This window comes from Meles meles, chromosome 6, assembly GCF_922984935.1.
Source record: "Meles meles chromosome 6, mMelMel3.1 paternal haplotype, whole genome shotgun sequence".
Lineage (NCBI taxonomy): Eukaryota > Metazoa > Chordata > Mammalia > Carnivora > Mustelidae > Meles > Meles meles.
In genome coordinates this window covers 121,226,507-121,242,812 of record NC_060071.1, presented here as the reverse complement: position 1 = coordinate 121,242,812, position 16,306 = coordinate 121,226,507, and the positions used below count along the sequence as shown (strand labels likewise).

The 16,306-nt window shown below is 50.4% G+C and overlaps 1 protein-coding gene across 1 annotated transcript in view; it reads right to left on the bottom strand.

Annotated features, from left to right (window-relative positions):
* FBLN5 (fibulin 5) overlaps positions 1-16,306 on the bottom strand; it is a 74,826-nt gene that overhangs the window by 13,151 nt on the left and 45,369 nt on the right. The window contains exons 6-8 of the mRNA XM_046010424.1: positions 9,965-10,087; positions 6,849-6,965; positions 2,940-3,059 (exon numbers count right to left, since the gene is read on the bottom strand). Of these exons, the coding sequence (XP_045866380.1) occupies positions 2,940-3,059; positions 6,849-6,965; positions 9,965-10,087 (360 nt within the window). The remainder of the gene's footprint in view (positions 1-2,939; positions 3,060-6,848; positions 6,966-9,964; positions 10,088-16,306) is intronic.

The following is a 16,306-nucleotide window of genomic DNA, read 5'->3' as shown; positions in this document are numbered from 1 at the left end:
AAAATGTCTTTGTGTCCAAAAATCTCCCTGAAAGAGAAAACTCTGGAGCGGACCCGGGGTGAGCAAGCATAATATCCCTGGGTGGCCCACCAGCCTCAGGAGGCCACTGGGACCTGGGAAACTGGAGCTGGGCCACCCTCTGACTGCAGGGGAGGGGACGTGAATGAAGAGCCACTGACCACGTTGGCCGTGACAGCTGATGCAGAGGCCGGCTCGGAAGAGCCAACTCTTCGTCGCACACAGAGTTTGGCAACCGAGCCCCTGTTTGAGCCTCATTTGAGAGGCGCGCCAAAGAAAACATGTTTTTCTTTCATTTATTGTTTCCCGAAAACTTGCTTTCACTAGTTTCCCCATGTGACATGTCCTCGGGTTGTTCTCTCGCTCACAGACCACGGGGGTCTGGGAGCACCCAGGGAGGGTGTCAGCACAAATAAGGCGGCTTCCCCACCACTGGCTCATCCTGGGTGTGACACGCCCAATCCCTCTCCCATCAGGGAAGGAGAAACTCCTTCCCATCTCTCCCACAGGTCTCCAGGCAAGGGGTTCGGAGCCAGCAGAACCGGGATGCTGATGTGAAAAGTCAAAGCATGCTCAGTGAGACAAGATCTGCTGTTGGTAGCCCCCCCCCCCGCCCAGGACCTTGTAGGGTCCCAGGGCTCTGGCCCCAGTCCATAAACAGAAAGTGTCCCTCTGGATCACTGTTACGTTTGTAGATTCTGGTCCATGCCTCTGGTACAAGCAATAATAAAAATCTGTAGCTCCCGAGTGTTTGTAATGTATCGAGGGCTGGGTTAAATGTTTCATATGCCTCATCACATTTTTTTTTAAGATCTTATTTTTAAGTTCTTTTAAGTAATCTCTACACCCAACGTAGGGCTCAAACTCATAACCCCGAGATCGAGAGTCGCACGCTCCACCGACTGAGCCAGCTGGGCGCCCCAGGCCTCATCTGACTTAATCCTTGCCTCAGCCTTCTGAAGGAAGCATTATTACTAGCTACGCTTTACAGAGGAAAAATTGAGGCTTACAGAGGTTAGGTAACCTGACTAAGTTCACAGATAACGAGTAAGCAGGAAAGCTGGGATTTGAAGCCAGCCAGCCTCCAGATCCTATGACCCGTCAACCCGATGCTGTAATGTCTCCCAGAGTGATTATGCTCAGGACTTAAGGGGTTCTGAGTTTGGGGGGCATCCCCTGAGCAGGACTGGCCCCGGGCAGATGGAGAAGGCAGCACCCATCTCCACCCTCCACCCACCTCCCCCTCCTATTAGGGAGGGGCTCTAATAGGCCAGGGGTCACTCTATGTCTTAGAAAAGTGGGCACCACGGCGAACATGGAGAAGATGGCAATTTCGGGTAAAGTGAGTCAACTGAAAAGCGTTGCCAAACCACCGAAGATGTAAAATCTCTGAAAAACCAGAAGTCTTTTACACTCACACCTAGAGAAAGTCAACTAACATGGAATGGCACCTAGGTACACCAGCTTTTTTCATCTTTATGACCACCCTATTGACTTGGCCAAGGAAAGAACTAGAATCTGAACCTGGCTCTATCTGGTTCTAGTCACCTCCTATCCTACCTCTGCAGATGGTCGGTAAATGCCTGTGGATGTGCACGGACCTCTGCAGAAACAAACGATCCCATCTCATAATGCTCAACTTTCCCCCTCTTAGTCCCTTGGCCCAGATTTCCCAAGGAGTGCCATGGGAGGACCTGAAATCTAGGAAGAAAGTAGCTTTTCATGCCTGAAGGTATTTTATTAGTTTCTGGGACTGACATTTAATCTGTGTAAAGTCTCTACAATGGCCTACTTGGGCCTCCGGCTCTCTGGGCCCCAGGGAGAGGTGCTCAATTGTTCAGAGAACTCTGTCCCCAGAACACCCCTGTCCTCCGTGAAGCTACCAGACAAGTCTCATTCATGACCTGGGTCAGTTCCTGTCATAGTGAAACCCAGGATTAAGAAACTTTCCATTCAGCAGGACAAAAAGATTTTCACGCTCTAGGGTATGGTTCACTTATTTTGAAAAATACAGTGAAACATCATTAATTTGGACCATGCTAACGCACAACCGCTCAGGATGCCAAAAGTGGATGGAATGGAGTTTACTTTAATCCAGTATTTACCAAAAAACAAGGAAAGAAGGAAGAATGGAAGAAAGAATGAGCTGTACATGGCTCTGTGAGGGATGCTATAGGGATTTATAGGAGTAAAATGCCATCCCTGTTCTCAAGAGTTTGTGTTTACAAGTTCCCTATTACAGGGTTTAATAAGAAAATTACAATAGAGTTCTCAAGAAATTACTGGCAGAGAATCATAGCCTCTCAGTCATGGAAGGAATTTATAAAAGGCCAACAAAGCCACCATGTTACGTTCTCACAAATTATTAAGAATTAATTCAACGTTCAATCATTCACTCACTGCTTTGAGAACTGTTGATGGTGTGCACGCTACGTGCCAGTCCTGGAGCCAGGAACTGATTATTTGGAGAGCTTTTAGAAGTTCACAAAGTATTCTCACTTACCCATATGATCTCACTCATTCAGTACCCCCGCCAACCCTGCCCTGTGAGATACGCTATTATACCAAAGTCACTTCCCTCTACAAGTACTGTCAGTGCTGGGCAGGGATAGATAATTTAAACCAACACACAGAATTGGGCAACTCTTTTCCCTCTTCAACCCCCTGTCAGACCCTAAAGGCAGCTCTCTTGGTTTTTGCATTAGGCATCAACCGACAAGGGAGGGGACTCTACTCCACCTTTCAGGATGTGACTCATCTCTGCTTTGTGTGGCTGTGACCCCACCATGAGGGGAAATGTCCCAAACTGGGGATGTCTGGGAAAGCAGAGGAAACACCTGTGAAGGAAGCCCTTGTCCTCCACCCCCCCACTCCCGCAACCCTAGGACTGATGGACGTCTCCAAATACCAAAGCCCATTACCACTGCAACGAACACCATCATCCTCAAGTTCATATCCTGGGTCACAGCGGCAGATGAAGGAGCCGTAGGTGTTGACACAGGTTTGCACACAGGGGTTCTCAGTGGCGCACTCATTCACATCTGGGGAAAGCGAAAGAGCATCATTGACCATTCTAACAACAGAACATCCCCACTGACGAGGTAGAAAATGCACTGGCAACAAAATCTACAGATACAAGACCAGACCAGATTCACAGGCGCCAACGACCTCCACCCAGGACTTCCCAGATCTAGAGTTCAGACTCCAGAGTCCTCCCTTCACATGTCCTTCCTTGCTCACAAGTTGGGCAAGGTAGAAACAACACACATCATATCCATGTGGACATGGGTACACACATATCCTCCTAGTAAGTCTGGTCCCCAAGGCTCACCCCACAGAAACTTCCAGGCAACATCTGCTCATTCCCACCATCTCACACATTCTATCACTGATTAGCTCTTCCCTCACCCCTGCTGGCTTTGAAGTTTCAGGTAAACAACTAAATAACCACGACCATTCTAATAATAACTCTCTTTATTATTGCTTTGGACTGAATTGTGTCCTTCCCCCAAAATTCCTATGTTGAAGCCCTAACCCCCAACGTGACTGGATTTGGAGATGGGGCCTTTGGGAGGTAATTAAGGTTAGATGAGGTCATACAGGTGGGGCCCTCATGATGGGATTAGTGCCCTTATAAGAATTGACAGCAGAGAGCTGCTCCCTCTGCCTTGTGAGCACACGTTGAAAAGGTGGCCATCCACAGGCCAGGAAGGGAGCCCTCACAAGCACCCTACCTTGCCAGCATCTTGATCTCGGATTTCTTGCCTCAAGAACTAGGAGAAAATAAATTTCTGTGGTTTAAGGCCCTCAATGTGGTATTTTGTCACAGCCGCCTGAACTAAGATAATTACTCATAAATAACACCAACCATTATTCCAGAAGGATCTCATAGTACTGAATCCTTACAAGGGCCACTGCCCTGTGTTACAAGTTCAGTGGGTTAAGGAGAGGACCACAAAGGGGCACAGGGAAACTTTTAGATAGTGGAATATTTCATCATCTTGAGTGTAGTGATGGCTATACGGGGGTATCCAGATGGCAAAGTTTATGAAATAATGTGCCTTTAATAGTGCAGTTTATTGGGGTGCCTGGGTGGCTCAGTGGGTTAAAGCCTCTGCCTTCTGCTCAGGTCATGATCTCAGGGTACTGGAATCGAGCCCCGCATCTCATCGGGCTCTCTGCTCAGCAGGGAGCCTGCTTCCCTTCCTCTCTCTCTGCCTGCCTCTCTGCTTACTTGTGATCTCTGTCTGTCAAATAAATAAATAATATTGTACATCAATGATGTACATTGATAATTTTAAGGCTGTTTGAACTTTGGGAGACATGCCCAAGTCCCCAAGCTAACAAGAGCACAGTTGGAACTGAAACATGAGTCAGGGGTCTTTCCATACTACCCGTGAATTATTTATTCTGCACAGTTCATCAGGATGAGGGGAGGGGAAGGAAGGAGCCCCTTTCTCCACTGACATTGGCGGACGCATTGTAAGCACACCCTCTCCTGAGCCCCACTGTGCCAATGACCAAAGTTCCAGTTGAGAGAATTCCCCTTGGAAGTCCAGGTAAACCTCTTAAGGCTCTGAATAGAGATTTGAGTGTTTTCCAAATGAAAAACTTTCCTAAGGAACAGCTTGAGAAGCTTTTCTTAACAGGGAGGGCTAATCCCCTAGCCATACACCTCCTGCTGCCTGAGAGCTGTGGGGGAGGGAGCCAGGGGGAACAGGACTCTGCAGGGAAGGTCCAGCGAGGCACCAGTCTCCCCAACAGAACTTGGAGGCTCTGCACCCCAGAAGCCAGGAAACACCGTGGCCGGGGGCCTCTGAGTCAAGTGCAGGCAGGACGGCACAGGCACGGTTGGGGATTAGGGCTTGTGCCCTTGGCTTCCAGCCACATGTTGACCACACGGGGATGAGGGAGCTCCGGCCCCGCTGTCTTGCAGCTCTCAGCTATCTCTGCAGAGCAACCCTTCTCCCGGGGGGCCTCTGCCCCCTGGGATCCATACAGCCCAGGTGCCCTTCTGAATCGAGTGGTTGCAGGCCACGCCCTGCTCCAACCTGCCCGCCAGGAAGGCTGGAGCCTGGCTCTCTCAGCTCTGCCACCCCCTGGCTGTGTGACTCTGGCCTGTTGCTTAACACCTCTGAGCTTTGATTTCCTCCTCTGCAGAGCCAGGCCACAGCTCTATCTCCTCCAGCTATGGCTCGGGTTCAGTGAGGTTAACAGGTGGGGCAGTGCTTCCAAGAGCACAAAACACCCTTCCTTGCAGGAGGCGTGAGGAGCTCAGTGGAGCTCAGCGGAGAACGTAGCCCCTGCTGCACCCATGGACCCAGCTAAGGCAGTCTCCTCGTGGCTGGGTGCCCATGTCCGGGCCTTAGCGCGCTGCTGGACTTGGCACTGCCCGGTGGCTCACTTGCTCCCCGTCACAGGTCTGTCCCCAAGAGGCCTGAAGGACACCAGGGCCTTTGGGCCCCGCCGTGCACGACTATTTCCCTCGAGGTGCTGGAGGCGCCCTGCCAGTCTCTGGGTGGAAGCCTGGGCTGGCACTTCCAACCCCCCGCCTACGCCCCGAGAAGCCTGTCTCTGCCCTACGTCACTTCTCCCAGCAAGCAGCAAGGGAGCCAGGGGCCTGCTGCCTGCTCCGTGGGGGCGGAAGGGCCCGTGTTCTAGCGGCTCCCTCAACCCCCAGGCCCCGCCTCCGCTCTCTGAAGAAAATTACCTCTCCTGGCAAGAGGAATGCAGTAGAGACTTCTTGGAACAATTAGCAGAACCAGCTTTGGAGGAAAGACTTACAAAGAATCCAGGATCAGACCCTTTCACTGATGCCTTCCTGTTTACCCAATGATTTAGATCCGATTAAGCTAATGGAAACATAATATCTTCCAACCCGCTGGCTCGCAGCCCGCCCGCCAGACCTCAAATGGTGTGACAAGGAAATGGGCCTTGCAGAACCTGGTGGCCGGCTCCAAACAAAGACCTCATTCTGAGTCTCCGGCGCCCTACCTCCACCCAGGACGAGCCGCTGCCAGGGCTGGAGGCCTGGGTGGGGGCTGGGGGCGGGCCCGGGGCTGGGCAGGCCTTGCATGAATTCCCTGAGCCTTGAGCCCCCATGCACTTCCCGAGCAGAAGAAACCCTTGGGTGGAGACTGCAGAAGGGATATAGCTTGCTTTACTCACGTATGAGTATTTGAAGTGATCACATAAAACTCAGAAAATGCCTTTGTTTCTGGGCGCCAGGGGGCTGGGGCTCAGTCAGTTAGTTAAGCATCCAACTCTTGGTTTCAGCTCAGAGCATGATCTCAGAGTGGTGAGATCGAGCCCCACATCAGGCTCTAAGTCAGGCTCTATGCTGGGTGTGGAGCCTGCTTGAGATTCTCTCTCTCTCTCTCTCCTCTCCCTCTGCCCCTGTTCCCTCTGCTCACTCCCTCTCTCAAAAGAAGTGGGGGGCATTATTTCGCTCTGTTTTTGTGGGGAATGCTGACCACCCTCCTCGAGCATCAGACACTGAACTCAGGCTACAGGAGATGCGTGAAAATTTCCGATTAGTCCAGAAAGCTGGCAAGGCTACTTATGGAAAGTAGACACACAGAGAGAAGCAAATCCATGAAACCGTAAGCCCTAGCTGATGGATGACTGTGGTTCTCCTCTCAGTGGTACTCAGAGTACTTTCTGAGATGTTTCCCATAACCTTCAGTTTGGACTTCAGGTTTCTGTAAGCAGTGGGTATGGGCACGTGGTGACAGGGAGTAGGACGTTATAACCACGTCAACCATCAGACTCGAGAGAAGACAGCATCTAGTGCTTCTCAACATGTCCAAGGGATTGTTTGCATCGCATACCTTGGCAAGACCTTCCATCCTCATTGAGGGTAAAGCCAGGGTTGCAGGTGCAAGAGTAGGATCCAGGAACATTCGCGCAAAGTTGCTGGCAGTAGCCATAGCGACATTCATCAATGTCTGGAAAGAGAAACGCCAGCAAGGTGAGATATTTCTTCCCAATCACCCTGCCTACAACCCTCCCTGACCCACGTCAGTCCCATGAACACCGGCACCTGCCTGGAAAGTTCTAGAAGAAATGTGTGCTTCAAGTGGGACATGGGGCAGACAGCCTCCAAGATTTTATCCAACTTCAATACTCCATGCTAAGGTTTATCCAACATCAAAAATCCACTCTAGGGGCGCCTGGGTGGCTCAGTGGGTTAAAGCCTCTGGTTTCGGCTCAGGTCATGATCTCAGAGTCCTGGGATCGAGCCCCACGTCGGGCTTTCTGCTTGGCAGGGAGCCTGCTTCCCTTCCTCTCTCTCTGCCTGCTTCTCTACCTACTTGTGATCTCTGTCTGTGAAATAAATAAATAAAATTCTTAAAAAAAAAATCCACTCTAAGATTCTGTAGAAATGTCACACAGCCCTGGGAAGGGACAAGTTGGCTTAAAGTGTAAGAGGAATCCACAGCCTCGCTCCAACAGGCTCCTCGCCAGCTCTGTTAACAATGATCTGTCTAGCGCTCAGGAGCAAGGGCAAGTGTAGGCCAGGACAAGCAGGGCAACACGGCAGTCTGGAGACCTATGATCCAGTAACACAAGGATGCCGGAGATTGCCTTGGATCTCCTGCTTGCACCAGAGCAGACATAAAACTCTGGATAAAATGCCTCCCCCAAGCCACGGCTGGCCTTTCCCGAGCAAGCGGCTCTGTGGCTGAACGAAGCCTTTTAGCAGAGCTGGGCAGTATGCCCTCCCTGCTAACATGTACCCGTCAATGGGGAGCCTGATGTCATTGGGAAAGCACTTCCCAATACCCCCAAGTTAATGGGCTGATGGGCAAGATAATTCACTCCTCTGGGACGGGGTGCCTTGAATGAAGCCTAGCGATGGAGACCCCAGACTTCCCATATATGACTGCCTGTAGTGACCAGTTGATCTCACTGCACCTGTAACTGGTCCTTATCTTAACCCCCAACCTCCACCAGATGTTCCCTCCCCGGTACCCTAGTTCCTTGGAAGCAGCGTCCATCCTGGGCTCTGGAGACTGGTTCCGATTCTGTCTCTGTGCCTGGTTTCTACCACCCACTGCCAGAAAGGACCCCACCTCCACCTTAGCTGGTGTTCAGCCCCCTCAGAGGCTGTGCCCGGCCCTTGTGATTCTGTCTTCTCTCTGAGCAGCAGCTCCTTCTAACCCGACCCATCCCACTGCTCACTGAGCGTTCTGCAGTTCCCGCTGGGAAAGCACACTGGCTTGTGCGGTCGCTGATCCTGACCTTTCCCAGGATGCCCCTGGGCCCGTCACCGAGGCCAGGGAGGCAGCGCTGGGAGTGGGGGTGGGAGGGTCTCCTCCGCCTAGCGGGGACCTTGGGGGAAAGGCAGCCCCCGGCCCCTCATTTTTCTGCAAAAGCAATGCCTCCCAAGGTGTACTGAAGGGGTGGGAGACGGTGATGGGATTTGTGCTTTGAAAGGGAAAGAAGAGTTTGGTCAGGAGAAGGCATGAGTTCAGCCACAATTAGGAAAGGTCTCCACTCTGGGTGTGAAGTGGCAGCGGGCTGAGCGTGTGGTTAGGCCACAAGGTTAGGCCTCCAAGAGGATCCCTCCCAAAGCGTCAAGCCCTGTGGTAGAGACCAGCCCTCCCAAGGAGAGAAATGTCCCCGTTGCTGGCCCCCCTCAGATGGGGAAGTGTTGCCCAGCCCAGAAGTCTCTACTATGGAGCCTGTGTCCCTCTCACCTGATCCTTTCTAGCGCCCCCTGGTGGTGGGAAAAACCTGGACTGACCGAGAGGAGCCAGATTTTAGACCCCACTCATTCTTTGTTCAAAATGTTCCCTGCTTTGAGTCTCAGTTTCCAACTCTATAAAAGTTGGATGACATAATATCTAACATCCTTTCCAGCTCTGAGAGCCGACATATTAAGTTCCCGTACAAATAACTCACTCACACTGATCTGCTTATGTTCAAATCAGTGGCATCAAATTTTCCACAATAGCTGAGGTTCGTTAAAATGCACAGTGACCATCATATTCACAAATGCCCCCATGTGCAGCCAGCTCCCCGGTGCACGCTTGGAAAGGAGAACCAAGCCCAGTCTAGTCTGGCTTATTAGGCCCTAAAGATGCTTCAGACAGGGTTCTAGAGCAGACTGGCTCTCAAGTCTTAACCAAGGGAGTCTTAGAAAAAAGAACTTTTTTTCCTTTTCCTTTTTCTTTTCTTTTTTTTTTTTTTTTTTTTTTTTTGGTTTCCATGATGTTGTTTGGATTTGTTTCTCCGTTCCTCCAGGACTGATTTTCGGGCACAAGAACAGGGTCTTTGAGAACTTGAACTGGTAAGGCTTTTCCAAGAAAACACAGCATAGAAATCACACCCTAGAAATAGAATTCAAGTGACAGCTAGAGATTGCTATGAATTCATTTACTTGGCGAAACCAAAACCAGAGGGGAAGAAAGGCAAATAACCCTCCAGTAAAAATAAACAGAGAGATCATATAGCGGATGCCAACTGCAAGGGTGAAATTCTCAATTGGTGATGACTGACTCCTTTGGAGTAAATAGACCACAGCTAGTGGGGTGAGTAATGGGAGGCGGCGTTAGAATCTACTGACCCACAGTTGAGACTTGGGACATTTCTGTGACTAAGAAAGTGGTCTCTTTTCTTAACATGATTTCTCACTAAGACGGAATAATCCTCACCTCTATCACTTTCCGCCTTGGATATAAACTTCCTGGAGGCAGGAAGTAGGTTTAGGTGAAATCAAATACAAGCCCTTAAAACATATATTCAAACACTCTGACCAGGACATTGGCGGTGATGGTCTTGATTGATTTAAAGGAGCAATGCAGGCTCCATTGCCTTCTACATCTCTCCCCCCACAGAGAAAAGCCCACTGCCCTGAAGCCACCCCATTATGCCCCCATTTCACAATACCCCTGGCAACCATGAACTTCCAAGAGTCTCTGCGAGCCCAACGAGCTGTTACCTAAGCACTGGCCTTCCAGAAGCCAGTAGCCATCGGTGCAGGAGCAGGTATACCCTCCTTCCGTGTTGATGCAAATCTGGGTCGGGTTGCACTGGTGAGAATCCGTTGCACACTCATCCACATCTGTAAGACAGACATAGTCCAGAGACTGTCACTTGTATTTATCCAGAGCCCTGGAGCCACCAGGGGTGAGAGTTGCTTGCTTGTCCTTCTGGGAAGGAGGTGATAATGTCTTCAGGCCGCATCCAAGGAGACGGATGCATCTCCCTGATGGATACCCCTAGGAGACACTGACCTTTTTGGAGACCTGGTCTGCTCTCCCAGAAATCCACAAAAGAAAATCCACAAAAGAAGAGAACACACATCCTGGGGGAGTCTACTGACATCCCATCCCACCACTTTCTAAAAGCAGGTCACCTTGATAATAACCAGGACTTGATTTAGTTAATTTTTTTTAAGATTTTATTTATTTATTTGACAGAGAGAGAGAGATCACAAGTAGGCAGAGAGGCAGGCAGAGAGAGAGGAGGAAGCAGGCTCTCCTCAGAGAGCAGAGAGCCCGATGCGGGGCTCGATCCCAGGACCCTGAGATCATGACCTGAGCCGAAGGCAGCGGCTTAATCCACTGAGCCACCCAGGCACCCCAGGACTTGATTTAGAAACACGTTTTGTCTTTGGCGTATTCATGCGTGTGTTAAACTGGGGTCTATTGCATACCTGTCGAAGAAACACCTCTGAGAACATAACAGAAGAAAAATAAACATCTCCTGCCAAAGGAAGCTAGGAGTGAAACAGCTTGATTGTAGCCATCCATGAGAATCCTTCAGTCTGGGGTGCCTGCACCTTCCAGAAACCCCACAGAGCCCTGCAGCCTTCCCCCCGCTCCACTCTAGAGCTCCTGGGATGGATCTCTTCCTGCCCTCTGCTCAACACTGGCACTCTCTGCATGACTGCCTGCACATGGCTGTCTGTCTGGCAGTGTGCAGCTTCCTGTGTGCAAGTCGACCCCTTCCCCCTAATCAAGAGCTTCGGAGCATAGAGACCAAGCTATACGCGTGGCCACATTCTCCAAGACATCTGGTATGCACCCTCAGCACTCAGAACTGTTTTAACAGAAGCAAATCCTTCTGCCCTTTCTTCCCAAGCTGCATCCTATAACAACCTCTTGACACCACGCCCTCACTTCCACCTGGAGGAGGGGACTTTCCTTAAACATTCATCTATTAATTCACCACACAGAATCCATCAAACACCCCAGATCCCATGCCAGTGTCTCCCCTCCTTGTCAGCCTCCCCTTCCTGTCTGTACCTTAGCAGAGCACCTGCCTTTCGCTCCTCTCACGCCTGCACTGGGAGCTGCCTCAGCTACATCTTCTCCCTGCCTCCTCCTAAAGGACCACACGCAACTGGAAATAATACTGAAAGCTACTCACCCAGCACGTGGAGCATGCATACGCGGTGCACACAGGTCACGTGTATAAGGCGCGCGCATACATACCTGCAAATGTAGTCTGCGCGTCGTGTGTGTATGTGGTCTGCACGTATTGTGTGTACAGGTCATGTGTGTATAGGACACGGCACAGATGTCACCATATTTATTCTCATAAACCCTGCGAGGGGGACTCATAACCTCCATCTTACAGATGGGAGAACTCTGCTGATAGCGTGAATAGTACTGAGCCAAGAGCTGAGCCCAGACCTCCCTGCCCACCTGACTCCAGGCCCCTCCGTGCAGGAATGGCAGAGGTCACATCACCAAGGCAGGTTCAGGTGACACCACCATGGTCGGTCACCAGCCCCTGCGACGCGTCAATACCGACGATGCCCATCCACCCACAGCCCACCCCCAAATGATCAGATGTCTGGGCATCTCGGGAAACCAGCCTTCAGGCCTCTAACGTGCAGCTTCCAAGAACCTGGCTCCCAGGTGGTGCGGCCTTCCCTATACCCTGACACACTGACGATGTGCAGTCTTCATGGCAGAAACCCAGCCTGTTCTTGGCTGCAAGAGCTCCTGCCCCTGCCCTTGGCCTCCCTTCCACCCTCAGTGCTGCCCACCCAGCAAAGCCTCCCAGGGGAACCAGCGAATAATGCTTGGCCGCCAGCCACTCATGCTCCAATCCCTATCGAAGACTAGGATAATAAATACTGCCACTATCAGCCAGGGCATGGTTACATTTTTCCGGCCGGGAGTGATGGATGGCAACTATACCCTGGGAACAGCAGCGCCTTTGGAATGTGCATGCTTTTTCCTGCCTTGAGAGGATTAAAGGGTGAGAGAGACCCCAGGGGAGAAGCCATTAGACTTGGTGATAGCAAGTTCCCAAGACTCCATGTTTGTGTAACTTTTGACATACACAATGGGCCGGCGGACTCCTGCGGGGAGAAACCAACCCGAGCCAGCGGACCAGACGGGGCTCCCAGGGGTGTGCGGGGCCCAAGAGGGCACAGGCATGCGTGCACACACACGGGCACATGCAAAACAGTCAAGCCTAGAAACCACATCTGGAAAGTGCATTTTTTGAAGGACTCCATCACCTTTACGGAATTAAAGAATTAACTTGATCCAACGGCATTTCTGTCGACGTACGTTAAAAAATGTGTATTTTACACTTTCACTCACCGAATGGATTGTCATGATATACATATTTTTTTGAGAACCCTGTGAGTCCCTGGAGTTTTGCCGAGGATGTGTCTCACCTTTATATCCTGAAAACATACCTGGTGGGACTCTTGTGTCCATAGCAAACGTTCAACAGTTTTTTATTGAATGAATGAAGGAACCCATGACCATCAGACATGAATGCCTTCAAGGCCCCCAGACAGGTTTCCCCAGCCCACGTGCTGGCAAGACCGTTCTGGTGTATGGACTTTAAAAGCAAACCATGACCAACCCCCCTGAAAACCACCATGAGCTTACAAACCTCGCGGGGCAGAGGCTAGAATGTTCTTCTCACCCTGGGGTTCCACCAGGGCTGGAAGACTCATCACACCTCCCAGCTCCCAGCTGAACCGCTTACATTAACTACATTTGACTTAAATAACAGAAAGAAAAATACATCGAACCACTCCAAGGACATTCTTTGGCAAAGGGTCCTTTTCTGCATCAGTGGAAAAGTACAAGTTACAGCAACCTGAGTAAGTGTCATTATCCTCGTGTGTAAACCGCCTCTGCTAGTTCCTTTCCCACGTGATACTTAGGAAGAGTCTCCCAAGAAAGAATACTCGGTTCATTCAGTCCTTTATTTATGGCTTCATTCATCCTTTAGGGTCTACTGTGGCTGTGTGTGTGTGTGTGTGTGTGTCCCCTCCCGAACTTCCAGGCCACTTGGGAGAGCTGGCCTCCAGCAGAGCCCTCCAGCCATGTCACTCCCAGGCTGAGGATCTCCTTAGGGTCCTCTGCCCCTCCCTGTCTCGCTCCTGGGAGCTGTTGTCTTGGTCAGCTGCCCTGGCACCCAGACGATTCCACTAGCGCATCCGTGGCTCGTCTCTCGCCAGGTGGGGCAACATCCATCCACTCTCCATGTGGCCAGCACCCCGGGCAACCGGAGGAGAAAGCCGGCTCCCATCTCCAGAACCTGCTGACAGATGGAAGCCCAGGCCTGCACCTGTCCAGGAAGAAGCTGTCCTCTGCACTGAGTGGCACAGCCCTGCTGACCTGTGTGACTTGGTTTGAGCCGTCACCTCTTCCATTAGATGTCCCCAAAGTGGCCCTCGATGGAAACGTTCCCAATCTGAAACAACTGCTCGCTCAAGATCAATCATGTCCCTACCATCCTCTCAGGAGGCCACTGGCCAGACTGGGCTCCCAGGCCACAGGACAGCAGCCCACATATTAGAGATACTCGCTTAGGATTTCATACCGATGGCTCTTTCTCACGTGCCCAGCCAGACGCAAGCTTCACGTGGGCAGGTGCACTCAGACAGTGTGAATGAAGGATGTCCATCAAGGCCAGCTGGGATCTCTCAGGGGCAGCAGATGGAGGAGGTGGGCTCACGACATGAGAAGGCAACTTCCCAACAACCCAGACAACACAACAAATGGACCCTTTCAGGCTGACTCAAGAGACACCTTGGGGAGAGACCACAATCTTTGTGCTGGCTCGCAGGTTCTCCTATAAAGATCTCTATCAGCAGGCGCCTGGGTGGCTCAGTCGGTTAAGTGGCTGCCTTGGGCTCAGGTCATGATCCCAGGGTCCTGGGATCGAGTCCCTGCTCAGCGGGAAGCCTGCTTCTCCCTCTCTTTCTGCCTGCCGTTCTGCCTACTTATGCTCTCTCTCTGTCAAATAAATAAATAAAATCTTAAAAAAAAGATCTCTATTGGCAAACATAACAGACCAAAGGTACTGCCTTAAATAGGCATAAATCAGTTTGAATATAAATAATATGCATATGTATGCCAGCTTTTTATCATATCTGAATTTACATATCATACCCAAAGATGCATTTACACATCCACATTTATTCCTGAAAGTTAAAGGGAAATACTTAAACAGTTTTCATAGCACACGTTCTAGCTGAAATTAAAGGCTCTTTAAAAGCTGTAAAACAAAGCAAGTGGGCAAAATAAATAAATAACTTTGGGGGCAGGAAGAGCTGGGTGTGAATCCAGGCTCCTGTACTTGGTAACTAAGTATTACTGAGCAAGTTCATCAAGGCTCCTGGACCCTACCCAGGTGTTCAGCTAAAGAGAGCTACTAAATAGAGTTCCTAAGTTAACGCGTAACGTACACAGGTCCTCTAGCCACCACCTGGCACACCATAGGTGTCCCAGAAATTTTAGTTCCCTACCCCAAGTGAGGTGCTATTTCTAATTGCTGTGAAAGGTAGGGGACCCATGGCCTCTGCCCCCGCTGGCTTTATTCTCGGATTCACCAAAGACACCCAGAAGACAGCACCGGGGCTCAGGGGACTGTAAGCACGCTTAGCTCTTCCGGAGCCAGAGCCGGGAACTTCTCCCCTGGGAGCGGTAGACACGTGGCAAGAGATGGCGACAAGTCTCGGTTTCCACCTCTTCACTTCAGCATTCATGGGTTCATCTACGATTCCATAATTGCAGACGTCTGACGACCTAGGAGTACATGTGTCTGACCGAACTCCAGAGCCAAATATGATCAACCTTGACCCTACCTATGACTCTTCCCTCTTTGTGCGTCTTCTGCTCTCCAGCACTGTGAGCAAACAAGGGGTCATCCTCGCGTACCCGTGTGCACAAGCTCAGAGGAATGTCTCTGTTCTTGTGCGAGAATGGCCATCAGCCAAAGGTAAACATTCTCACTGGGTGACACTGGGAGAAAACGTCCAAAAGTATTTGGAAGGCGACACCTTTCCAAAGGCCTTTTTTGGAAATGGCAAAATCATTTCCTTGGTAGTAAATTTTTACCCAGTGAAACAACATGTTTTCCCAGCCCATTTTTGTTCCTTCCTTGCTCAAGCTAATGGGGCTTGATAAGAAAGAAGAAAGTAACAATGGCACATTCCTATGCCTCCAACTGAAGCCAGTTTCAGGCCTGCTGCTGGGCTGGGTCAGTGCCATTTTTCAGTGAGACAAGCCCAGCCAAGGCTGGAAGTTAACACAGGACCTACTTCCCAAACACCTGCTTAATTAAAGACCTCAGCGTTTGAGAACTCGCTTGTTGAAATCCCAGGACATCTGCACTCCATGTGTCTGGTGGGTCCTGGGCAATAGACGCCAGATCTTTCTGTGTTTACAGCACTTTTCTCAATGCTTGATATTAAGCTTAGAATACAAAGCTTGTTCATACTGTGTCTCTAATTAGGCAACAAACATGTGGTCCATTTTTCCAAACAACAACAACAAAAATCCTTTTCTCTTGGATGAAACCAGCTGGAATGCAGGTTTCCACCTCTCTGTGGGTTCTCTTTTTCTATCTGTAAAGTGAGAGCTTGGAGGAGAGTTCTGGAAGACCCCTTCTAGCTATGACCTTCTACAGAAACAAACTATGCAACTAATGGAGATCACATTGTTTGGTCCTGGATAATTATTTTCATCAGAGTGCTTGGTAAACATCAGCTGACTTCAGCTGCTTTCAAAATGGGCAGATAATTGGCCAAGCCCATTCAACTTCTGCCAATGTAGGAAGGGTCACTGCAGTTGTCGGGGGTGGGGGGCAAGGAAGGGATGGCACGTATCTTCCTTCTTGAGTGTCGGGTATCAAATTGTTCCGATAGCAAGGAGCCAAAGCTGCTCATGGCCAGTCTAGACACGGTATTTTTTTTTTTAAGGGCACAAAGCATTAGTTATTACCATGATTGTAAATCAAGCAAATGTGGAGCTCAAACTAGATTTCCATTTACTGAGATTCATGCCATTTGTCCATC